Consider the following 26,578-nt stretch of genomic DNA (forward strand, 5'->3'; position numbering starts at 1 on the left):
GACCTGCAATTTTCAAAATAAATGAGAGGTGAGGTGTCATTTTCACAGGCAATGAAATTGCCTTTTGATGCAAACCGTGATAATTTTCAAGGTAAGCTTCGTTTGGAAAGAAAAATTGGTATTTAGGGTAAGATATTTTAATACTATTGCGTGCTGGTGTACAACAATCCAGGCCTCTATTTCTGAAATTGAGACATGGGGTATTGAAAATAGACCACGTATATCGACACCGATTACGCCGTGGTCATCTCGCGAGCACGCAGAGGCTGGGCAATGTCGTGTTTACTAGACCGCGGTACGCAAGGGTGCGGGAATGCTTCCTTCTGGTCTATTTAAATCTACAGTTTGCTATACTGCACGCGCTATAAATCAGCGAAGTAGTTTAATTTACTCGAATTTTCACTCTAGATTCAAAAAATGAAAAGCACCCAAGAGGATGCGGGGCAGACTGATGCAACTCTGCCCATTTTTTTTTTTAAGAAAATTTGAAAATTGCCTCAGTTACCTACAGCGACGGCCACTATCATTATGTCGCAGGCATGCATGCAGCATGTGAGAAACTGGAGGAGTGAGTGTGTATTTTATACGCAAAATATCGGACAGTAAATACATCGTGGCTGAAATGACTATGGGCAACAAGTTAACTCGCCGTAACAACAAACCTGTCAGCACGGCAAATCGGAAACCAAGTGCAGAAGCTGAAATTTTCCAACGTTAGATCATCATAAAACAGTGCACGCCACTACCACAACTACACACGGCTAAATGCAACGTAAAACCAACAACGCGCGCCCGCCACAGAGGAACTTTTCAATTTTGACAACGTGTGGTACTGTTTCCCCGCTCGAGCGCCGCTGTCAGTCATATAAATAGGTGGCGCACGCTCGGGCTTCATTTAGAATACAAAGGCTGGACCACGGAACTCCCACGTAGCTGTATTTTTCATACGGACAGCGACTACGAAATCCCGCTTGCAACGACAAGTTTTTACTCCCAGCGCACCGCGCCTAGCGTGTCACAAAGGTTGCTCGCACCGGCATAGTTCGCGCAAGAAAGTTCATTCCAGAGCGTGGAGCTTCACTTACGTTTTCTCCATTTGGACCGGTATTTCCACGTTGCGTGCACTGCGGCACGCAGCAATGCTCCGGCATTGTAGTCCACCACCAAGAGAGGTCAATGCCCGCCTTCTATACGTTTGGCGCGGCTTTGCTACTTGGTTTCGGTTTCAAACGACCGTACCAAAATGGCGGACCTAGTTACCGGAGTCGACGGGAGATGGCGGGGCGCATTTTGCATAGGGTCTATTCTCAACGCGGTTACGCGGTTGGGGAGGCGGCGGGTGGTTTTCAATCACGAAGCAGAGTGTAGACGGCGCGGCGACTGGTTCCCCAGAGTTCCCCGCGCGCGCGTGGCTCCTCGCATCAGCAGGCGCGTCGGCGGGACGGCTTTTCCCTCTTCTTTAGCGACGGTTGTTTTCACCTGCGGTGGCGCAGCTTCGTGTGCATTGCACGCTTCCTTCGTACGGATTGATTAACTTTTTCGACAGCACCTCCTAGGTAAGCCGGACCCGATGGAATTAAGTGGTTGTACGGTAAATATATGTGAAGGATTGGTTTGCAGGACTGGAAAACAAAAGGTAGATACAACTTGAGGACATCTGGCCACTGGAGAAACGCCACCTCTTGTAAACTGTTTGTCACGAATGGGACTCCCATTTTTAAATTGGTGAACACCAACTCGGATGTGTTTGAAGAGGAATTACAAAGGGCGTAAGGAGGAACTGGTTCCGATAAATAGCGATTATAAAAATTCTCTCAGCTTTCTCGCAATTATCAAAGTTACTTAACTAATTTGAATTGATTTAAATGGGAATCACTAAGCTTTCATGCGGAATTGTTCAGTGTCTGCGCTTTCGTTGCGCGGTGGTGCAGCCCCGAGCTAGCTCTTCAGGATGTCTAGGTTCCTCTGTCTCACCCTTCGAAAGGCGCTACTCCCCATTTCCTTTCGCCCGCCGCTCAGCCGGGCAGTGGCCGACGCTTCTGCGTTCGGAATGCCGCCTTCCCGCGCATTCCGGCTAACGGCTGGTAGAATCTTTGGTTTCACTCGGTGTAGAGGCACGTGTGTGGATTTAAGTGACGTGGCAAGGGTAATTGTTCTGTGTGTCGTTTAAAGCTGTGCTGTCGAACTACTTTCACGGCGTGAACTATAGCCAATGTTTGCTGAAAGTGTTGGAGAGTTCCGTTAACTGCAAGATTCAGTGCGAAATGTTTTCTATGGCAGGTCGACGATTACAACACTAACTGAAGCGGAATAAAAGGTTCGCTTGGACACTCAGAGCTGCATATTTCTATGAATGATAAAGCATTTATCTTTACGGCCGTAGTTTATTTTTTTTAGTTTCTTTCACTTTTGTACTTTATTTAGTTTTATTCATTACTTATTACGCTGCAGTTTTATACTGCGCAGTTGTTTAGCAAATAAAAGTATTGGCTGACGATTACCATACTCGCTAATGCGAAATTTCAGAGCAGCGCCGAATATAGTCTTCTCGGCGACGGCGCATAGCTGCTCTGTCTCAGCAAGCGATCGGGTCATCAGCAAATGCCCGATGTCTTGCGCTATATTCCGTCGTTATCTCGTACGGCGTCACTGCCGGGGACAACATCTCGCGCGGTGTCGGTGTTCCGCCCTCCCCCTCACACTTTCGTCATAGTTTTATCCTCCGCTCTCCGGCTCGTTGTATATTACGAAGAGCTATAAAGCAAATCTTTCAACCTCTACCAACCAACAGTTCTTTCGCGGCGTTCAGGACAAGAAACTCCCAACGGGGCTAAAAAGGCGGAGGGCGTTTTAACTCACGGGGCACAGAGTAAATGGCGCGGCGATAGGGCACTATTGCCCAGCGTTTTCCGTGCTCGCCCCGGAGGTCACGATGACGGGACCCTTCCGTCCGCTTTGTCCTCTGCTTTAGCGGGGATGTTGGGCCTGTTTTGACGCAGCTTCGCGTCCATTGCGCGATTACTTAGCACGGCTTGATTAACGTGTTCGACAGCACCTCCTGGGTAACGCGGGCCAAACGGAATTAGGTGGTCAAACGGGAAAGATGCGTTAAGAATTGGTTTGCAGGGTGGGTAAACAAAATGTAGAGACCACTTACAGACATCTGGCAACTAGAGAAAAACCCCCTTCTGCGCACCGCGTGTCACAAATGGGCCTGCGTTGTCTAAATTGGTGATTACCAGTTCGGTTGTGTTTTCAGAGGTATTACAAAAAACGAACGGAACAACTGGTAATGATAAATAGCGATTATAAAAGCTCCGACAGATTTCTCGCAATTTTCAATCTCACAAAATTATTTAATTTAAATCTGTGTAAACGGGAATCCCTAAGCTCGCATGCCGGATTGTTTTGGTGTCTGCGGTTGTGTGGCGCGGTGGTGTAGCCCTCATCTAGAACATCAGGATGGCTAGGTTCAGCTGTCTCACCCTTACAAACACGCTCCTCTCCGTTTTATTTCTTGCGACGCACGGCCGGTCTACAGTGGAGGTGTCCGCCGCTCGACCCCAGCCGTGGCTAACGCTGCAGCGTTTGGGACCGTGCCCATGCGTATCCCAGGTAACGGCTGCCAGAATTTCCGATTTCGCTCATTATAGAGCCACGTCTGTGAAACAAAGTGACGTCGCATGTGGAATTGTTGTAGAATTTGTTCACAGCTTTGCTTTCAAACCGCCTACACAGCATGGATTTGAGGCAATTTCTTGCTCTCTCGTTTCCTACGAGGCCGAAGCTAAGGGGCTACGCGAAACCACATGAGCGGGCGCTTAAGTGCTCCGCTCTAAAACAAGACGCTACCTAGCAGCCGCTGCGCCGCTTTGCAATCTACTCTCCTTGCCGACCAGTGACCGGCTGCCTCTCGTCTCCACATAATGCATCCTTGCCGCAGTCTTGTGCAATGTAGGCGTGTAGCCTCCTGGCCAGTTGAACAGCGCCCAAGTGCCTCCGATGACCACCTCGTTGTGTCCTCGTCTTAGTCTTCTGGTAATGGGCAGCCTCCCTGCACGCTGCCTATTGCCCCGAGTTGCTAAGTAGACAACCCGTTCTGTCACAGTCGTTTTTTTGGGGTACCCTCGAGTGTCTGCGTGGTGCGGCCGTTTGCGTCTCTCCCCCCTCTTCCCACGACTGGAGGAGGATAGCAGGAGTAAAACTTTATTTTATGAGAAGAATGAAAGAGAGTTAGGGCCTGTGGCCCTCCACACAGGTGCAGTACCTATGTCGCTGCCCCATTTGTCTAGGCGGCCGCTGTCGCCCGTTCAGCTAGATCCCTTTAAGTCTCCAGCCCCGAACAAATCAAGCATGGCTGCCTCCCATTCCTCTCTGCTAGGGGAAGGCTTGGGGGATAAGGCAGGGTTGCTCTGGCATGCCCACACCATTTGCAAAGTGTCGGGAACTTCCCGACAATGCAGACACCGCCCATCTGTTTTAGGGTATAATGCTGCAGTGCACAAAAATGTGTATGCTCTGCAGGCGCCGCAGTATTCGCGACCATTTGCAGGGGATAGGTAAAGCAGTAATCGTTTAATGATTACTCTAATCCGCAGAAGTGGTTTGCTAATCTCGGAGCCGGGAGAGCATGGGTGAGGCGCCCGGTGGGTAGGCGCTTCGGGCAAGTTTAGTGGGAGCTCCGTTGTGTTGCCATCTTAAGTTTTCTTTTACTGTGGCGTAAATCTTTTATAAATGCTAAAAACACCTCTTCCATTTGCAGAAATTATTATTTCACCTCGTTTGTAAACTGCCTCAGGATATTTATTATTTTGGGGGGAAACGCACGATTGATTAATGGTGTCTCCGTATGAGGACACGACGCCATTTGCGTAAAAAAGTATTATGGAGAGAATGAACATTTTTTCCTACCTCTATACACTTGTCACTGCTAAACCTCCAAGTGTCGAATTTTTCTGCAGTAAATATAATACGTGACTAAAAGGGTTAAAAAACTGTAGGCCAAGGGTGGTACCTGGCCCGCTAAATAGCTTTCACAGGATCGGCGACTTGTTACGGGCCGCCCTTCGTCCCTAAATCACGCATCCTCACTGTAATCTTCCGCCTAGCAGACAGGCAGGCAGGGAGGCAGGAAGGCGAGCAGGCAGTTTACGTGCCAGAGGGCAGTCTCTTTGGCTGGAAGGAGAGCCTGCGCGCCCGCCATCTTTTTTGGTTACCGTCATCTGTCCACGAACGCAGCGCATACGGACATGTATTTCCGGGCAATGAGGAATAATATTTCGCGTTGGAAATAAATTGGTTTGTCTGCTACGCTTTTCACGTACCCATATTTCAAGGGCGCATTCGCTTGAACACGGAATCATTAGGAGAGCTAGAAGTCGGAAACTGTCCGGCGTTGATGTAAACCTCCGCATGTCAAGCGTGAAACCTTTACAGCTTTTTCTTTGGCTCATCTTTTACCCCCTAGTAGACCGGTTAGAAGGAAAGAATGGCTATAATGAGTCATTGGAGGGCGTGTACAGGACGGCATTCGATAGCAAAACATCTGCGACAGTAACTTACTAATAGCACTTGTGCGACAAGTTCTAGGAAAGGTAATAGCTTAGTGAAGTCCCAAGCAGCAGTAATCGTCCCTCGTAGAGAGAGAAAAAACTTTAATATAATCTAGGAAAATTTTCAGAGACGCGTCCTCATTCAAGGATGCCTTGAGCTCGGGCCGAGTAACAGGCGTTTTCATCACGTGCATCCGATCTTCGACGCCAGAGTTTGCCAAGGCTCCCTCCCAAATCTTTATGGAGAGGTTTAGGTAGGGGATATGGTAGGCTTGTCGCAGCTGCCTACTATGTGTATGAGGTTCCCATGCTCTCCACTGAGGCTGCGAAGTGGGGGGAATTGTGTCCGGTAAAAGAGGTTAATTCTGGGGGGTGTGGGAAGGTGTTAAACCAGTCGGGCGCGCAATAATCTTTCCTGGTTAACCTGCGGCTATTTTCGTGTGGGGAAATGCGCTCTCGGGAGTGCCTATACTGCTGAGTAATTTCATAGTATGATACTACAGGGTGCATGCACTCGGGGTTGGCTTTATGACGGCTGGTTAAGCGGGGACCATAAGGATGGTAATCTTGTTTGCCGGGGATGCCGGTTCGATCTAGCGCCCATACAATTCTGGCTGGTCTCCTTGGTTGTCTCTGATTTGTCCTTCGAAGTGCGGTAGCGTGCAATTGACCACTTGCAAAGTTCCTCCACGCCTGCTTAGAGTGTGTTGGAGAGTTTTCGCGCCGATTTCGGTAAGCGCACGTGCAATCACCGCTTCCTCTGCTCGGAGTTGGCTGCGTTCGGTGGTTGAGATGCTACACCTGTCGAAGGCTGCAAACGACAGCACAACGACAGAGAACATATTGAAGAATGCTATCGGGGGTCTTTCGCATCGAACCAGCTGATTGTCTCTAATTTTTCTCTTTCAGTTTGTTAGTTTAACAGAGCCCATCTAACACCCCTTACACATAGGCATCTCCAACGACAAATTGGATGACCGTATACCTAAGCCCGAGGTAAGGGCGGCCATGCAGCTGCTAAACACCACATCGGCCCCTGAACCAGATCTTATAACTAAAAATGTTACGTAACCTAGACGATTTATCAGGGGGGTTATGTCACGCGACTCTTCGGCGAGTGCTAGGAGTATGGGTCTATCCCGGAACGGTGGCATACTGCCGAAACGACTCTAATGCCTAAACCCGGCAAACGACCATACGTAGAACACTTTTGCCCAATATCACTGACATCGTCTTTTGGTAAACTCTTAGAACATGTTATCATTTCCTGAAGAACTAGTTTTGCGAAACAGACACATCTCTTGCCGCCCTTCATGTTCGGCTTTCGCTTTAAATTGTCAACTCAGGATTTTGAGCTCCAACTCCAGCATCAAATTATTGACCCGCCTTTTGCTCCTGTGCGGACAACCAAGGCTATCCTCGTCCTGAACCTTCACAAACATTCGATACCATCTCCAATTCGGTAATTCTCGCGTGTATTGTCGGTGAGCGCGAACACAGGTGGCGCAGCGAAGCGGGCATCCGTGATGTAGGCTTAGGGATTCTCGCATTTGTCGTCTGCTTCAGTCAGGCTCGCTCTCCCTGCTCTTTCTTAGCGTTCGATCGACGTCTGAGGCTTGCCCGCACCAGAAGTTGCGTGTGCGTAATTTTTTGTCATAATAATAGGCTTAAAAGCATATACACTAGCTCAAGGTGGGAGTTAAAGTATTGTTTTTGTTGCTGCTACGGAAGAAACATTGCTGGCGTCGCCCCATTAGTTGTGAAGCCCGTCCTGTGCGGAGTGCGAAGATTAAGAGCTAGGCGTCAGCCTCTGTATTAAGCAATCTTTCGAACAAATGGAATAGCCAGCTGCTAGGAAGCGACAACAGGGAAAATACAACATTAAAAACAAATTGTAGGCCTTCAGGGCTGCCGAATTTGACAGATGCATTACGATTCCCGGAAATCATGTGTTAACTAAAACAGTTTTGGAACCTTGCTGAACGCTCTAAAGTATTGTATGTCATGTCTTTACGTTGTCATGGGATGGCAGTATGCGGAAATATATTTATTTATTTATTTATTTACAATACTGCCACTCCATTATATGTGTATCCCATCTAAGAAAGGAAAAAAGCGTAATTCCTAAATACTTGTGTAGCGAAACCTTACTTAATGGTATGCCATTAATGAAGTATGTAAACGTAGAAGGCTGGTTTTTGTTGAAATGATCATGGCAACGGATTTTTTAATGTTTATGGTCATTTGCCAGTCACAACACCATTCCGTTATTTTACTAAGAGATATGTTAGGCATCAGGTGGTCGGTATACCTATTAATTTCTTCGTATATAATGCAGTCATCTGCAAATAATTTGATGTTGCACTCGATATTGGAAGTGATGTTAATGAAAATTAGGAACAAAAGTGGTCTCAGGACTGACCCCTGCGGAACACCGGGTGTTACAGGTACGGTCTGAGATTGTGTGTTTTCGAAAACAACAAACTGTGATCTGTTCGTGAGGAAGTCTTTTACCCATGCCGATATTGCGACTTTGACAATCACACTTTCAAATTTCCAAATTAATTTGGTATGGCCAACACAATCAAACGCCTTGGAAAAATCCAGTAGAATGATGACCGTTTGCGCTTGGTTGTTAATGGATAGTGCGAGGTCGTTAAGTACTTCTGTTAGCTGTGTAATAGTTGATAGACCGCTGCGGAAGCCATGCTGATGAGGCGATGAAAAGTTCACTTTTTCCAAGAAAACAGTTAGATGCCTCAGGATTATGCGCTCAAGTAATTTGCATGACGTGCTTGTTAGTGAAATAGGCCTGAAATTTGAAACGTCGTTTCTGTCTCCTGATTTGTGAATTGGTACTACTTTTGCTTTTTTCCACTCATCCGCCAGGGTAGATGTTGAAAGCGACTTGCGAAAAATTAGGCCGAGGTACTTGCTACACCATTATGCATATCTTTTTAGCAATTCTTTCGGTATGTCATCCGGGCCGGTGGCTTTTTTCGGGTCCAAGTTAAGCAATAGTTGCATAATTCCAGCGTCTGTGATGTTAATTTCGTCAATTCTGTCAGTATTGTGCTGTTTTAAATAAGGTGAAATGCCATTATCTCAAATGAATACCGAGCGGAAAAAATCGTTATGCGCATTCTACTTGGCTACCTTCCCTTCTGCTGTTAGTGTAGACGACGGTTCAGGACTTTTACGAAAATACCTCCAGAATTTCTGCGGGCTATTTGTGATAAAGCTTGGAAGGATTATGTTGTAATAATGCTGTTTGGCTTGCTGTGTCTTTTTTTCAGTTCCCTGACTGCATTTAATAACTTCTAGTTACCTGGTGAGTTAGCGGGGTTGATCCTCGCCGCCCGCCGTAACCTTTTTACTTGACGTTTCGCTTGGATAACTTCTCGATTTATCCATGAGTTTTTTTTTGTGTTTCACAGGTATAAAGCTATTTATGCGGTGAAGTACAATGACCTTAAACTGGAACCATAACAAATTTAGATTTGCGGACATATCAGAGGCAGTGTCAAAAAAAGGTTGGAAATCATACGCGAGATACGTCTGAATACTGTCGTTGTTGGCTTTCTGATAATTGATAATGGTTACTACGGTAGGGTGAACTGTCAATTTACAATCAAGGGACAACCGCCAACAGGCATCTTGTGGTCAGATATCCCGTCAGCAATGCTTATCTCAATTTGCTCGCTTGGAAAATGGTCACTCAGAAGTATGATGTCAAGAATATTTCCAGTTGTTCCTTGTATGCGGGTTGCATCGTGTACTACCTGATGAAGATTAAAATCAAGCACTAAATTAACTAGTGCTTTCGATGACGGAGACGTGTGGTGCGTAGTAGCCCAGTTAAAATCAGCGAGGTTGCAGTCACCCATAATAATCACGCGATGTCTACGTGCATGCTGCGAAAGAAATTCTTCGACGAAAGATATACCGTCTTCACCGGAGGATGGGCTACGATAGACGCATCCAGTGATTATACTGGAGCCGTAGCAATCCATCTTACAATGAGCAGCCTCTGCACTTTCTACATAAGGCAAACATGCGAAAGGAATACAGTTTTTAATTAATAGACCTACCCCTCCACCTCGAGTTTGCCTATCTATCCTGATAACTGAGTAGTTTGTGGGAGCAATTTCCTGACTGGATACCTCTTAGGAAAGCCATGTCTCAGTGATAGCCGCAAGGTCAGGATCATAATCAGGTAAGATATGCTTGAGTTGTTCTATCTTGTTTAGTATACTCGGGCATTTATGTTCAGCAAGATTATCTTTTTCACTTCGTGTTGCTTCGAGTCGTCGGCCTGCTTGGGATTTCTTTTTGCTTGGTTTCAATTTCACTGTACTTTTGTTTGCATTTTGGTCGTTTTTTTCATCGCTATTTATTTAAACCAAAAACAGCGTTGTGGGAATAAACCTTGCGGCGAAGACGCATGCCTATTGATTGATTGTAGGGTTTAACACGCCGACTCAACGCAGGCGATGAGGTGCTCTGTAGTGGAGGGCTGCTGAATAATTTTGACCACCTGGGTATCTTTAACGCGCGCCTAAATTTCGCACAAAGATGCATTACTAACCCGCAATCTGTTGAAGCCTGTAAGAATCAATGAAGAAATTTCCCACACTCTCCATTCACCGCCGTGAATTATTGGAAGTCTGAAGTCGCCTTGAAATTCATGATGTTGGATTCGCACCAGCACAAGATGTGAAAAAAGATTGGCGAAGGCTTCCCAGAACCGACTTCTGTCACCTCCATTACGTAGTGGTAGCGGGGTGAACAAGCAGCGAGCAGGAGAGCTGCCTCTGCTCCGAAAGAAGAAGAGTGGACAGAAGCCTTTCGGCCCTGGCGCTCCATCTTGAGGACATGAACCAAACGAATGCTAGCCATTTTAAAACAAAACCGAAAGGGCTAGTTTTCTGGGGAACACGTTTTTCAGTGATGCCTTTATCGATAATTATTGCCAGTCGTTCGCTGAGCAAAGCCGAGAATAATTACACAGTCACGGAGCAAGAGTGCCTGGGAGTAATATTCGCGATGCAACGCTTTCGTTCTTAGCTGTGCGGCAACAGCTTTACCGTAGTTATGGACCATCCCTCACTGTGTTGGCTTGTGAACTTCCGTGACCCTTAAGGCTGTCTTGCATGGTGGGCTTTGCTTCTTCAGGAATTCAACTTTCCGTTCACGTACGAGAGCGGCCGCAAACGTTCCGACGCAGACTGTCTTTCCCGCCTCCCAACAGAAACAACAGACGGCGATTCTGATAACCTCGACGACTAACTTGTAGCTGTGACCACGGAGTTTGTCGACCTCAGTACATTCCGGAAAGCACACCTGCAAGATCCAGACCTAGCATCACTGTTCGATTCAGCACGTCAAAATCCAACGCGCCGCTTCTTCGGTGTGCATGACGGGTTACTCTACAAAACGCATTACTCGTGAACCGGTTCCCTATTGCTTCTTGTGGTTCCCCAAAGCTTACTTCGGTTCTCCACGCTATGCATGACGATGCCAGAGCGGGCCAAATGGGACTTGCTCAGACGCTTTACCGCACGCGTCAGCGCGTTTACTGGCCAAAAATGCGCCAGGGGACAGAACGTCAAGGCCACTTGGCCAACTCCACCCGGTAAACTCACCGCTCTCTCCATTCGAGAAAGATGGTATCGACCTGCCGTTCCATTCCAAGGGTCAGCGCAAGGTAATCGTTGGATAATTATTTGCGTGGACTGCCTTTCCTGTTACACAGAAGCAGCTGCGCTCCCATCAGCTACTGCCACCGAGGTCTCAAACTTTCTTTTGCACCGTATTCTGCTCCGCCACGGCCCACCTCGCGTCATCATCATCGAGCGTGGGCCGCGATTCACCACTGATGTTGTCGAAGAACTGTTCCAGCATTCTTTCTCGCAGCTTCGTCACTCAATTCCTTACCATCCGCAAACGAACGGCCTCCCTGAGCGCACCAATCGGACACTTACGAACATGATAGCTGTGTACATTGATTCCAAACACAAAAACTGGGAAGCCATCTTGCCGTTCATTACGTACGCATATAATACCGCCCGCCACGAGAACACAGGATACAGCCCTTTCTACCTCCTTTACGCACGTCCGCCATCCGACTTTCGTTTTTTTTTGTTTTCTCTGAACGATGACCGCAGCGTAGCCAAGACTGTCTGCCTCGCTGAAGAAGCCCGTCGAATCGCTCGGTTACGTACACTGACATCGCAAGACCAGTCGAAGTTGCGCTACGACTGCTGCCACTGACACATGTCGTTCAGAACAGGAGATTCTGTGTGGCTTTGGACCCCCCACCGCCAACGCGGTCTGTGTGAGAACCTTCTGGAACACTACACAGGGCCATTTGTGGTTCTCGATCGTACCAGCGATGTGAACTACGTCACCTCACGGCTCCTTAGAAATGGCAGACGAAGCAGCAAGTCTCAAACAGCTCACTCGCCCGACTCAAACCCTACTACTCACGCGGCATTCCTAGAGTGGCCCGGAGGGCAACGTCTCCACCGGAGGAAATGTTACGCTGTCTACTCATGGTCTGCAAGGTCAAGTGACCCAAAGAATTGACCAAAGAATTTAAGGGAAGATGCTGGCAAGGTAGAGGAAGACGAGGTTGGTAGTGTTCGCGGCTTTAGTCGGACATACTGAGCTACCCCTTGTTTACTTTGCAATAAACCGTCGTTCCCCGCACGTTACAATATCATCATTGTTCGTTTTTTCTGAAAACTGAACGCTTCAAAGAGGAAGGCATTGCAGTGAAGGCCAAAGTAACATCAGTGCAGCCCCAAGGACCGAAGTCTTAGTTTGATGACATGGCTGCATATCCAAAAATACTTGCACTACCATTCCTTTGTCATGTATATGGGATTATTGTTTTCCAAATTATAGAAAAACAATCGAACATATTCTTCTCCAAATTTAAATTTGAATCGCCTGATAATATAATTATATGTTATGCTTGTAAATCACTGAATACTTGAATCAGAAGCTCAATATTTTGTTTGGAAGGCTAAGGTTCAACATAATTAAAAAACCACACAGAAAAGCTTTTTATATAGCAAGAACACATTAGGGCTGAAAGCGTCAATGCATGGCGAAATTGGAGCAGCGATGATACAGAAGGCCACCCGCGGGAGCTATTACAACATGATTCGGGCCGAGTAACGTCTGTCCTTGAGGTACACGACGTACTACAGGTAGCTTGTGGGCAGCATTCATAACTAAAAGTCCGAAAGATTGAAAGGGGTTGCGCGCACTTGGCCCGGTAAGAAAGGTGCAGATTTACGAAACAGATCATTCCTAGGTGCAGTGTTGGAGGTTCCCTACAACGTGTGGTGATGACCTCAGATCCTGGCGACCTCTCCGCCAAAGAGAACTTAGGGAAGATGTTTCACGGGCGCCACAGCCGGCGATGGCACGAGTCACGGAATTTGAGTGGTCCGGGCGCTGGACCATCTTTGACGTGTTGTATCTTCATTCATTAAGGGTAACCGAATGGATCCATAAAGAAGGCAAGTGTGGCAGGAGGCGGCAGAATATTATTTGGGTAGATGAGATCAAGAAGTTTGCTGGAATAAATTGGACGCAGTTACCACAGGACAAGGTTGAGATTAGAGAATAATAGGAGAGACCTTTGCCCTGCAGTGGGCGTAGATAGGCTGGTGATGATGAAGATGAACTTCGTTCAGGGGGGTGTGACTTTGGCGCAAGACACGAAGTTTTACTGGAGTGCACCAAACGTATATCAGGGTCTACGGGGTAATCGAGAAGCTCTTAGCACAGAATGGTAATACCCGGTAGCGATCACCACTGTGCTGAAATCCTTGGCTCATCACAGATACGGAATATAGCAAGCATACATAACAATTTTTAGCTGCACTGTACACACTTGATTTTGTATGCTTGAAACATATCGAACGTACTGTATCTACGTTTTTGTCATTTCAGTTATGCACAAGGTTAGTACAAAAAGAATTCCGTAAAAAAATCATGGTGACAATAGAGTGGCTGTAAGATCTAATAGCCATCTACCGAAGATCATCGCGGGACGGCAGGAGACCAATCTAATTTGCGGGCCGTTTGCCCTATCACGCAATGGTAAAAACTGCTCAAGGTGGTGAATAGAAATCTACCCGCCTGGTCCTTGGGCCTAACTTGGAAGATAGCTTCTTGAGAAGTTCACCTAGGAGGAGGAATAACGTTTACCTATTTCCTTTTTCAGTAACAGGGGTGACAGAAATCTAGCTTTATCGGAAATTGCAGCCATGTCAAAAGGCAATTGCAAGTAGATTTTGACAAGTTGTAAGTAAATGTTCTGCGTGACTGTCCACACAAACGTTATTTCTATTCAAACATTAGCACTACCGATCAGTACTTTTTGAGTGACTTTACAGGTGATCGCAGCCATATGTTAGGCGTGAACACTATTTTGAAGCCTTTTCGTTGCTTTTATTTAAATATGTTCACTGGTTAAACTCCCATAGAAAATAAAATGATTATGCAAACATTGCGGTCATGAACCCAAGGCCCCGCGGCTCCTTTCTCCCAGTGGGATATCCGAAACAGAGCGGTTCCTCCTCCGGCTCCGCACCGGCGGCTACAGCACAGCAGCACGCCTCCACAGGCAGTGTGGCAAGGCCACACGCACCTGTGCCCACTGCCCAACCCCGAGACATTGGATCGCGTCCTCTGCTCCTGCCTTGCGTAGGGTGGTGCCCGGAACAACCTAGTGTCCGGGTACCGGTAGCTGGGGCTACCCTGAAGCACTGCAGAGGACATCCTCCGTCGTCGGGGACCCTTCCTGCTACACCGACCGGCCTTCAGGCTGCTCCTCTCGTACCTCGAAGAGTCGGGCCTCAACAGCCGCACGGGAACTGTCGAAGCCAGACCCCACCCACTATCCATCCCCTGTTATCCCTTTTGTGTGTGTGGATGTGTATGTGTGAGTGCGTGTGTATGTAAATAGTCTGTATATAACCTGCGTGTGTATGTATATAGTTTGTACATAGCCTTTTAATAGCCTGTTATCGCAATTATTTTCTACTGCCCTTTCACGGCCTTTTTTTTCTTCTCCAATGCTCTTTTCTCCTCCGGCGAGAACTGTGCCCTCTGCCGAAAGGCAAAATTCGCTTTTTAAATATTTTCAGTTTAATATACACTTTCTCTCTTCTGACGAATTTGTTCTGAAGTAGTTTTAACTTAATTTGTAGTACGTTTCATGCCTGGGAACGTCAGCTCTAGCTGTACATATTCTGCATTGCATTCTTTCTCTTTTGGTATATGTCGGTCGAGGTTAAAACGGTTATAACTCGCAAGTGATGGCGTCCTTTAAATTTGCTGTGTTGTATCGTGTCGTTTCATAAATGTGTGTTACGATATCAGGTGTCTCTTTTACGCGGCAGTTCAAGGTATTGAACGCCAAGAATTGCCATGTCTGTTGTGAAATGTAGTGTACTGTGTTGTACACTGAAATGCTGTGAAAGGAAATGTTGTACTTTGAAATGCAATGTAGCATTTTCAGGCAGTAATTTGTCTCTCTGACAAGCGGGTGCTTGTAAATCTAACAACCATATCTAAAATAAACAATAGGAAAATGAGTAAAAGCACCGTAATACCATAAAAGTCCTCACACCACGAGTACCGCATCCCGACCATTTAAACTGCGCGCACATAAAACGGAAACCAGAAGTGGGGGCCAGATTTACCGCCAGTCGCTTCGAGTTCAACAGTCAGTTTGGCCTCTGGGGTTTATGGTAGTGTCCTTCCTGGTACGTCTTTCTTTTTGTATGGTCTTGTAGTTATAAGAAAATGCGGTTGGCCAGATTGACAAACGAAGGCTTATTAACAATTATAAGTAACCGTACTGTTCATTAAGTGAACATTTTTGTATACACTGGGGTTGATTTACATGCCAATATCTGCCAAGAAAACATTTATTATGCAAGAATTCCCGGTTTGTTGTCATTTTCTTTAGAAGCCGGACTAATAAAAACTTCAGTGTTGAAAGCAAGATATTTGCAAATAAAAAATACCGGCGTGTTTAGGCTTCAGCACTGCAAGTACGCTGTAATCATAGAGGCCAGTTTTCGGTAGTATTACTGTAACGCAGGCATAAACAAATAACTTAAAAAATTTTAAACGAGACCTAGGCCCCATATTTCTCGAATATTTATTCTTTGTGCTGAATCAACACTTTCCGGTGCTATTCCTCACTTCGATGACGCCCAGTAATCTATGTAAGACATTACAAAATCCTTTGAGGCCACTTTCCCGGTTTAAGCAGAACGATATTTATTTCAAGCCATAACGGTACAAGGTAACACGTGCTGTGTTTGTACGTACGATACATTTACTTGGAGACCCATCGTCGGCACCTTTCATATACACCGGAAAGGTTTTCTAAAAAATGCAGTTCTTCTAGTGTTTTCTGCAATGAAAAAGGTAACTGTAGTAAGAAGTGCACTGATGAACGTACCGGTAGAAATATTTATCTTCATCGAATATAACATTTGACAATGACGCGGTGAGGTAAAACAATAAAGATACACCAAAGAGAACAAAAATTCCTCCCCAATAATGCAGATTTTTTTGCGAAAACGTGCACTACGAACCTATTCCGGTTTCCTGTTTTATTTTGTTCTAGTTTATTGCCCGAAAATAATAGATAATACCATTTAGGGAAAGTGCTCGAGCAAAGCTGGGAACTCCCTGGCATGCCAAATATTTAAATGTAGGTACAATGATGGTTTGAAAAGAGGCAAAGAAAACAGGTGATCACTATACAATTTGCACACACGTAACATTAATCCAAAAAAGATTAAAACAAAACGGACCCACGCCAGTTGTAGAAGAAATTGCAGCAGGCTCAGGAAAGTATGTATCCCGTTAAACACAATATTACGCACATAAAGAATGACTATTGCTATGAATTAAGCTATTGGTGGAACAAAAAAAATCAACAAACAATAATTCCAGAATACTTGATATGAGTAAAGGTGTGGGAGCTAAGTAAATTTCGGTCCCCAAAATGTCGACAAGAATATTTTTTGAGTTGTAATTTAAGTCAAAGAGTTTTCAAGTTTATGAATGGATTATAACAGCAATGACTAGATTACTCTGCACGTATTGACACGAGGCTTATGTCACAGTCCGTGTTCTCATAGTAATGTTTATGTTATGACTCCTCTAAAATATCTTGTGCAAAAGTCCTCTTGCACCTAGATACGACGCGGCGAACACGTCCTAATATTAGAAAGAGGAAGAAAGATGAGAGCGAGAGATTGATTGATTATGATGTTTAACGTGCAGACGCTACGCAGGTGATCAGGCGCGCCGTAGTGGAGGGCTCCGCACTAATTTTGACGAAGTGGGGATATCTAATGTGCGGCGAAGTCTCGAACCTACGGGTGGTTTTGCTTATCACCATCATCAGAAAAACGAACACCGCGGCCGGTAATCGCACTCGACTTTCTAAACGCAGAAGCACGCCTTAGCCACCAAGTCACCGGGCCGGTCTCGAGATCAAGAGAAAAAAATACAGTTTCTTGATTTTAACGAGGTTTGTAGATAACAAAGCCTAACATGATAAGCGAGGTGAAAATGAGGCGCGTAAAAAGGAAAATGAAAACATTTTCAGTTTCCAAGGTTTTGGGCGATTTGGCACAAAAAAAGTAAAACAGTAAGTACTAAGGAATCTCATTAAACCAAACCCGCATAAGCTGTAGTTTCATTTTATACGTAGTTAGGCCGAATGATCGACTTGGTTTCCCTTTAACTTAAGGGATTCGGATAAACCGTGATGCCGCGTTAGTACGCAGTTTCTTCGCGCCCCTGTCAAGTACGGTTTAACGAGGTTTCACTGTACGCCCTACAAAATGTTGGTTTCCAGCAGGGCGGAGGTGCTTCTGAGGAACCATGCGCGATTTCGCCATGCACGGCACTTATTCAGCTGACATGCTAAACAGACACAAGGATCGTTCACTCTGACCCCATCCAACGTTTGAAATTTAAAAACAAAATACTGCCCTGTAACGCATGTAGTGCGGACGTGTGTGAACAGGCTATAATGCTGACAGCCCCAACCTGCTCCCTATTTTCGCGTCGCGTGGGACTAGACAAATATTTCCAGCGTACGCGAAACCTGTCAGGGCGCCCCAGCCCAGCTGCGACCGGAGTTACATTTCCCCGAATCCATCTCCCCCACTGCCGGTGCTGTCGATATATCCAGCTGAGCCGACCCGAACTTGTCATACCAAAGAGCGTTCTGCCGACATGGCTGCTAGCACCGTAATGTTGTCGTCGTGTCCTTGCGGGCGTCGCTGTTTCGAAACCACTATTTACTAAGACCATCATCGTCATTAGAGGCGGAAGGGGTTTGAGTGGCTATACACATCTCATTTCATCCTAATCGCGCCCGAACCTTTATTATACGTTGATCGGGTCGGTTCCCTTTGACAAGGTGGCAGTGTTGCGAGAAGCACAAGTGAAGCACATCAAGTAGAATAGGAAATGGCATCTAGCGACCGGCGACGACGAGGAGGCAGTGGTTTGTATGTAGGCATTACTCGAACGGCAATGGCCAAAGTGTAAATATTTGTAACTACATTATTCGAATCTTCAATGGTTGGGGTACTGCCGGCGGGTAGCAATATAAAAGAATATTTGCTAGGCATTAACTGCAAAGGTAGCCCAGAGGAGTTTAATCGCAGGCGAGGCAATTTTTACGCGATATCACCGACCGGGTACATCGTGCAATGAAAGAAGGAATGTGTGTAGCTAGCCCAACGTAGATTGTGGAGGCTGCTTAGAATTTTCACTCACATAAATCCTTGTCGATTTCTTCAGGAATGTCACTGTACTGGAAAAAGGGTTCTAATAGAAAAACCTTACGTAGGTGACATTCAGGTGCGTGTGGTATTTAAGTTTTGTTGGGTTATTTGTGGCCATACAGAAATCTGACGCTTAAAGGTAAGTGGAGTAAAGCGGTGCGTAGCCATGTGATAACTGGCTCATGCAGAAAGATGAACTTGGTGATAACCCTGTGTCAAAGACTGCCGCTTACAAACTACAAAGACTGCCGCTTACAAAACTACAAAACACTGCCGGTTACAAAACTACTTTTTTGACTGAATTCCTGGGTGCCTTTTGTGGCCTTGCCGAAGTGACCACGACAATGATAGTGTTTTCCGACGCTCGTCTTCACCGGAGAATCATCTGTCTCCTCGGTGCCTGCGGCCAATTCTGGAGCTTCGACCTCTGGAATGTACAGGGCCGCTGATTTTAGACGTTGTCCGATACCAGATGGCTCACCAGGGAGCCATAGTAACTGCTGCATTACACTACAAAAGCAGTTTTAGTTTATTCAAGATATGGGGCGTATAGCCGGCGCTGTCATGTCGCTGCTGGTCACAAAATTGATTTTTTTGACGCAGCCTAGTTTAACCAATTTCAATTTTGTTTAGACAGTTTTGCATTGCCAGTGTCACCCCCTGATCTTTACATGGATATTTCTTCCCATTTCAAATGCTGGGGACCCAGGTACCGTTGACATTGTCGTTTTTTGTTATTTTGTCGTGCTTAAATTTATTACTGCTATATTATACGGCGACGTTCAACTAAATCCGTGCAGTACTGAAGCATTGCTTCAAGATAGTTTTTTAAAGAAATTGCTTCAAAGAAATCAGAAATGCACTTTCAGGTATTGACCAATGCAGGCACAATTGAAGTGGGCTATGTATGAGGTAAGAAACAAATGGCACAAATAAAAGCATTCTGGAAGCTCCAAGAGCTCCCGAGTATCATCATTTAACCAAAAAATGTGATACACATTAGGAAAAAGTGCAGGTATTGATTTTTAAGGTTGACGGCCACGAGAATCGAAAGGAGAGGTGCGATTCCGTTTTGTGGTTTTGAAGATACTGAAGAAAGCAAAAATAACTCCTATGGACAAATGTAATCTCTAACCTAATCTCTGAGCCTTTGTTCTCGAGGTTAGCTATGTGACTGTGAAAACGCTCACCCAGTCAGAACATTTGGTTTAGAGAAACCACCAGCTATTATTGCAATTTTGTCACTTTCAAAGACAGGAAATGTGTGCTTTTGTCAGTAAATAAGCTGAAAGGGATCTCAATCTGTGTCTGAAGACTATTCCCACAGGCTTAGAAAACACATAAATTGCTGTGGGAGTACACAGTACAAAGGAACAAAACGGACAAGGGACACTTAAAGAGTGATACACTGAAAGAGTGATACACCCTACTCATTCATTTTCGTTGCTAAATTTCAGGGAATTTTACCAAGGTAGGTGACGGTGGCGTCTTGGTGCTTATTCCCCTAGGTGGTTTGGGAAATAGTTATGTAAAGATAGAGTTATGGGAAAGGACAATATAGGAGCCAGCTCTTTAACTGGAGCAGCTGGCATGGCGGAGCAAGCGTGAGGAAGTGATCTTGAGTGGGTGGATGTGTTCGCTAAGGCCGCATTCCACTACAGGCATGACCGTGCTTGAATTACACAAGGAACAGTTGCTGCAATGTAATTTGTCTGGAAGTAATAAAACCATTGTTCCCCCCAAATTCTTCCCCGGCACGACAGGGCGTTTTGAGCGTGAGTTTTTGGCCAAGCAATAACCCAACAACCGAGGCACCCGTCATCCACCGTCATCAACTTTCGCGCCCGTCATCCACCTACAGTCTAGTACATTGTCGCCTTAACTACTGCGTTCTAGTGTGGGGTTCAACAGAAAAATAATTAGTCCCATCCTCCCGAAGGGAACGCTGAGTAGATGCGGAGCATCTGAGGGTTCCGTTGAGTTTCCCAGTTTGTGGCATGGTGCCGACGCTTGCTTGCGCCAACCAACTAACTGACGGGACTGTTGCTTCCATCACACTTCATCGGAAGAACGGAGTGAAGTGGAGTCAACCGCAGCAAGCGCTGAACTGAACGCGCCGGGCGCGCTAACCGATTTACATGAAAGGTTGAAAGAGAGGAGACGAGAGGAGGAGAGATGCGCAAGGGCCGAGCATGCGCCGCGAAAGCAGAAGCGAGAACGCGGGAGAAGCGAAAGCGAAGGGCACGCAGCTGGTACGAGAGAAGTGGCGGGAGTATCGCGCAGCAGTGGGAGAGAGGGAACGAGAGAGTTGCGCATGCGCAGTGTGAGTGTGGACGCCGACGCGGTACATGCCCAGACTATAAGATGCTCCGCATATAAAAGAAATATAGAAAACCTATACCGGCTCCAAAAAAGGTCTTACGCATATATGAAACCACACCCTCCATCAATCACAGTTCTTGATTATTCAAGAAACATCAGGTATTGACAATTATGAACATTCTAAATAAAAAACTCTTTAACTATTTATCACCACATAAGGACTGACCCTAATGAAATTTACAGAAAATACACGTCACGAAGACATGAATACGAGTTTAGGCAGGTAATATACACAAAGCCAGCAACTCGCACAAACTACGGGCACCAAAATGGAGCTACCAGATTACCAACGTTTTAAACAGTCACCCCGAAATTTTAACCATGGCCCAAGATGCTAAATCTGAACAAGGATTTAAAAAGAAATTATACATGTACCTTTTGGAAAACAGTAAAAAACGTGTAATTTAGCTTTTTGTTTCTTTCAGAAAACTTAGAGGTAATTTTTTCGTTCTATGAAATCTTGTACAGTAATTATTGTTTGTTTATGAAAACTGAGAACTGTTTTTTGTTGTTTCTTGCTCTGAATTCTTCAATTCTACTCATTGTTTCCCGAAATATAGAGCTGATGTATGTTTTTTTTCTAGTCGAATTTTCGTTTTAATTATTGTGTATTTCTGAAAACTGATAGCTGATTTTCTATGTGTTAATTGTCTGCATTATTCTGTTATTTTTTATTGTCACAAAGGACGTGCCATTTCCCGCAGAGTCGTGGAACTTGGGAGGGGGAGGGAGACGTCACCTTGTCAGGCTTTTTTTCCTGTAGCCTTTTTGGCCGTCCCCCTCGACAACTGTATAGTCCCTCCTGTACATGTTGAAGCAATTGAAAGGGGGTTTATTGGTAGCGAAGCGCAGTCACAGAAACGGGCAGTCCAGGCTATGTCGGGCGGACTAGTCTTCTGCTTTTTCTGTCTCGCGGCCGCTGCTGGCGATGATTCGTGAACCAGCCATACGGGCGGGTTGGCCAGTAGTACCAATTTCTCATTACAATTATCCCCCCGGAGAATAGAGGGCCATCCTGGCTGTTGCGTCATGGCGCCAAAGAAACAATCGGTTCGTGGTAAGGCTTCAAACGCTGCACGTGCACGGTTTCACGGCCACGCCTTCGGAGGTCCGCAGAAGGGGTCGTAGGCTGTACAACGTAATTGACTGGGGAAACCCGTTCAATGACGCGGTAAGGCCCCTGATATTTCGACAGTAGCTTGCTGGATAGTCCCGGTGTAGTAGAGGGCACCCAAAGCCACACCAGGGAGCCAGGTAAATAGGTGGGGTCTGCAGCAACGTCATCATGACGATATTTTTGTCTCCAGTGTTCTTCGGCAGTGAAACGTCGCGCCAGTTGTCGGAAGTCTTCCGCGCGTTTCGTGGCATCACAAAGGGGCGTACCCTCTGAAGGATCGGGTCGGTAGGGTAGGATGGTGTCCAGAGTGCACGAGGGCTCACGTCCGTAGAGCAGAAAATAGGGGGAGAAACTCGTTGTAGCTTGGGTGGCGGTTTTATATGCGTAGGTGACATAGGGTAGTACGAGGTCCCAGTTCTGGAGATCGTCGGCGACGTACTTGGCGAGCATATCCCCTAGTGTGCGATTGAAGCGTTCTGTCAAGCCGTTTGTTTGCGGGTGATAGGCAGTAGTTGTTCGATGCACGACGCGGCATGCCTTGAGCAGTGCTTCAACAACTTGGGAAAAGAACACGCGTCCGCGATCACTAAGGAGCTCGCGAGGCGCTCCATGTCGCAAAATGAAGTGACTGAGAAGAAAAGAAGCGACGTCTCCTGCTGTAGCCGTTGGCAATGCAGCAGTCTCGGCATAGCGCGTCAGGTGGTCGATACCGACAATAATCCACCGGTTACCAGCGGGCGTACAGGGCAGAGGTCCATAGAGGTCAATGCCAACACGGTCGAAGGGTTTTGCTGGACATGGTAACGGTTGTAAGGGACCGACTGAAGTAGCGGGAGGAGACTTGCGGCGCTGGCACGTGGCACATGACTGGACGTACTTCCTAACGAAGTTGTACATGCCACGCCAGTAATAGCGCAAACGGACCCGATGGTACGTCTTCAAGACGCCCGCGTGACCGCAGGTTGGGTCGGCGTGAAGGGAAGCACAAATGTCGGCACGGCGATGGCGCGGGATTACAAGAAGCCATTTGCGTCCTTCATCGAGGTAGTTACGGCGGTAAAGAAGGCCTTCGCGCAGTGCGAAGTGGGAAGCTTGTCTGTGAAGGGCACGGGATCCTCGGTGTGGGAACGGTCCAGAGAGGACGGAAATAATGGAAGAGATCCATGGATCCTTGCGTTGCTCAGTGCATAAATCTTCCAAGGAGAGAGCAGAAAGAATGCTGTCCTCAGTCAAAACACAGGCAACCTCAGGAGGAAGCGGCGATCGGGACAGAGCGTCAGCGTCTTGATGTATACGGCCTGACCGATAAATGACGCGTATGTCGAACTCTTGAAGCCGAAGAGCCCATCGCCCGAGGCACCCGCATGGATCTTTTAAGGAGGACAGCCAGCAGAGCGCATGGTGGTCCGTGACGTCGTCGAAAGGTCGGCCGTACAAATAGGGTCGAAACTTTCCCAGCGCCCATACAATGGCCAGACATTTCTTTTCCGTCACGGAGTAGTTGAATTCTGCCTTTGTCAACGTGCGACTCGCATATGCGACAACGTACTCGCTAAACCCAGGTTTCCGTTGTGCCAGCACTGCGCCGAGGCCAACTCCACTGGCGTCAGTGTGGATCTCCGTGGGAGCGCCCGGATCGAAGTGCCGAAGGATAGGCGGTGAAGTGAGGAGGCGCCGCAAGGTCGTAAATGCGTCATCGCACGCTGGCGACCAGGCCGATAGATCACCAACGCCGTCAGCGAGAAGCCGTGTAAGCGGGGATATGGTCGACGCGAAGTTCCGTACGAAGCGGCGGAAGTAAGAGCAGAGGCCGATGAAACTCCGTAAAGCCTTCATAGTTGTCGGCTTCGGGAATTCGGCCACAGCACGCAACTTGCTCTTGTCCGGGAGTATTCCATCCTTAGACACGACGTGACCCAAAATGGTGAGCTGACGCGCGGCAAAGTGGCACTTTTTAAGGTTGAGTTGTAGCTGGGCGTTGGTGATACAGGTAAGCACTTGCTGGAGACGTGCAAGGTGCGTTCCAAAGTCAGGGGAAAACACAACGATATCGTCTAGATAGCACAGGCACGTCTTCCACTTCAAACCTCGTAGCACACCGTCCATCATTCGCTCGAAGGTGGCAGGGGCATTACAGAGCCCGAACGGCATGACCTTGAATTCAAAGAGGCCATCCGGGGTTACAAAGGCCGTTTTCGGGCGATCAGCATCCGCTACAGGCACCTGCCAGTATCCAGAGCGTAAGTCCAGGGACGAAAATAATTCAGCTCCTTGTAAGCAATCGAGGGCATCATGAATGCGTGGTAGAGGATAGACGTCCTTGCGCGTAATGCCGTTTAGGCGCCGATAATCCACACAAAATCTAATCGAGCCGTCCTTCTTCTTTACGAGAACAACGGGGGAGGCCCATGGGCTGTTCGATGGGCGATTGATGTCCCATTGGAGCATGTCACGTACTTGCTCATCGATCACTTGACGCTCGCTAGGAGACACCCTATACGGTCGCTGCCGCAGCGGCGCATGCGATCCAGTGTCGATGGAATGGGTGACGATAGAGGTACGGCCAAGCGAGGGTTGTGCGTAGTCGAACGACGAACGGAAACGGCACAGGAGTTCCAGAAGTTGACATTTCTGCGCTGACTCGAGAGCGTGATCGATTGAAGCATTAAACACGTCGTTGGAAAGCTGTGTCGTCGTCGAAGGGGTAAGAGCGGAAATGTCATGATCAGGCGTATTGTCTGGGACGTCAACGACCCGACAGGAATCCACGAGCTCGACAGTGCCAAGGCATTCTGCCCGTAGCAAGGAGCACGGGCTTGCGGACGGGTTGGTAACAATCATGCCAGTTTCGCCAGAATGAATTTTCAGCACAGCGAAAGGCAGCGGTATGCACCTGCGGCGAGGAAGACCTCGGATGGCATGAAAATGGCAGTTGCATCCCCAAAAGAAGTACAACATAGCGGCACTACAACGGCGGACTGGGGAGGAATGGTCGTGTCTGCGGCTGCGACCAGTTTAGCGGCAGATGACGCAGAATTATCGTCATAGGCGTCGTCTGGTAGGACAGAAAATTCAACTTCGGCACGCGCACAGTCAATAAGGGCTTGTGCCGAGACAAAAAGTCCCATCCCAGAATGACGTCATGAGAGCAGTTGGGAAGCACGATGAATTCAATGACGTACACTACGCCCTGGACGCAAACGCGAGCCGTACATGCAGCCAAGGCATGAACGGGTTGGGAGTCGGCGGTTCGTAAGGATAATCCAGAGAGAGGCGTCATAACTTTACGAATTTTGCGGCAGAGATCGGCTCGAATCACGGAAATTGCTGCTCCGGTATCGACCAGCGCAGCAGTCGCGACACCTTCGACTGACACGTCAATAACATTTGCGGGAGACAGTGGAGGGCTTGGACTTTTTGACGGCAACGCAGTTCTTGCCTCCGGAACTGCGGCTGTCAGCTTTCCTCTGTGGCAGGAGTGGAACGACGACGCATCGGCGAAAGCGAGCGGCGGCGCGGGGACTGAGAACGACGGTCGGCGAAAGGCTGGCGGTCGGAAACCGAGGGCGCGTACGAGTCCGAAGCGGTTTGGGGCAGCGTCGGGGGGGAACCGTATGTGGGTCCGTAATATGGATAGCGGCATTCCGGTGGAGGACCGTTGGCAGGCAGTACGCGGCGGCGACAGTAACGTGCGACATGTCCTGGGTAGTGACACGAAAAGCAAATCGGCCGGTTGTCCGGAGTACGCCAGGGATTCATGGATTGAGGTGGAACCCGCGCCTGAGGAAGAGGTCTTGGTGGAGCCGGGAGTCGGAACGGCGTTCTCGTCTGCGCAAGCCGTCCCGCGACGTCGGCGAAAGTAATCGGAGCAGCCACGGGAGTCTGCTGGCTAAAAGAAGGCAGCACTTCCGCCACCTGTTCTTGAACTACATGCCGAAGAGTAGACTGAGGAACAGGGACCAGCTCCGGAGTAGTATTTGAAGCGGCATGGCAAAGTTGTCGAGCAACCTCTTCGCAGACAATCTCTTTTATACGGACCAACACAGATGGATCGTCGAGGTCAACGGCTAAACTCGCAAGCGGCTCATTTTGGGCGAGTGGACGCCGAGTGAAGGCCCTTTGCCTGCGCAGCTCGTCATAACTTTGGCAGAGTCTGATGACGTCGCTAACGGTCCGGGGATCCTTGGAAAGCAGCATCTGAAATGCGTCGTCGTCGATACCTTTAAGGATATGTTTTACCTTCTCAGTTTCCAACATGCTGGGGTCCACGCGCTTGCAAAGGTCTACTACATCTTCTATGTAGCTCGTGAAGTCTTCTCCAGTTTTCTGAGCCCGGACTCGTAAACGCTGTTCTGCTTGAAGTTTGCGCACTTCGGGTCGCCCGAAAGCTTTCATAAACCTTTCCTTGAACTCGGCCCAGGTACTCATCTCTCGACGATGGTTATTGAACCAAAGTTCGGCGAGATGCGTAAAAGAGAAGCCCACGTTGTTTAATTTCATGGCATCGTCCCACTTGTTGTGCGTGCTGATGCGCTCAAAGGTAGAAAGCCAGTCTTCCACGTCACGATCGTCTAGCCCGCTGAACGAAGCGGGGTCTCGCGGGCGTATGGTTCCAGGGCAGACAATCGGTGGCACCTGGCCCGCCGGAGTAGGCTGATGGACTGGTTCGTGGGACATTG

At 47.6% G+C, this 26,578-nt stretch overlaps 1 protein-coding gene across 1 annotated transcript; it reads right to left on the minus strand.

Moving 5' to 3' along the window:
- Positions 1 to 6,300: 6,300 nt before the first annotated feature.
- LOC144143265 (uncharacterized) lies at positions 6,301 to 26,576 on the minus strand. The gene is made up of 2 exons (XM_077675040.1): positions 25,938 to 26,576; positions 6,301 to 6,363 (listed from the first exon to the last, which is right to left on the minus strand). Exons 1-2 carry the CDS (start codon positions 26,574 to 26,576, stop codon positions 6,301 to 6,303), a joined length of 702 nt encoding a protein of 233 aa, XP_077531166.1.
- Positions 26,577 to 26,578: the final 2 nt, after the last annotated feature.

The sequence above is a fragment of the Haemaphysalis longicornis genome, unplaced genomic scaffold (genome assembly GCF_048455015.1).
Source record: "Haemaphysalis longicornis isolate Haplotype H1 unplaced genomic scaffold, Haemaphysalis longicornis Haplotype H1 scaffold_6, whole genome shotgun sequence".
Taxonomy (NCBI): Eukaryota; Metazoa; Arthropoda; class Arachnida; order Ixodida; family Ixodidae; genus Haemaphysalis; species Haemaphysalis longicornis.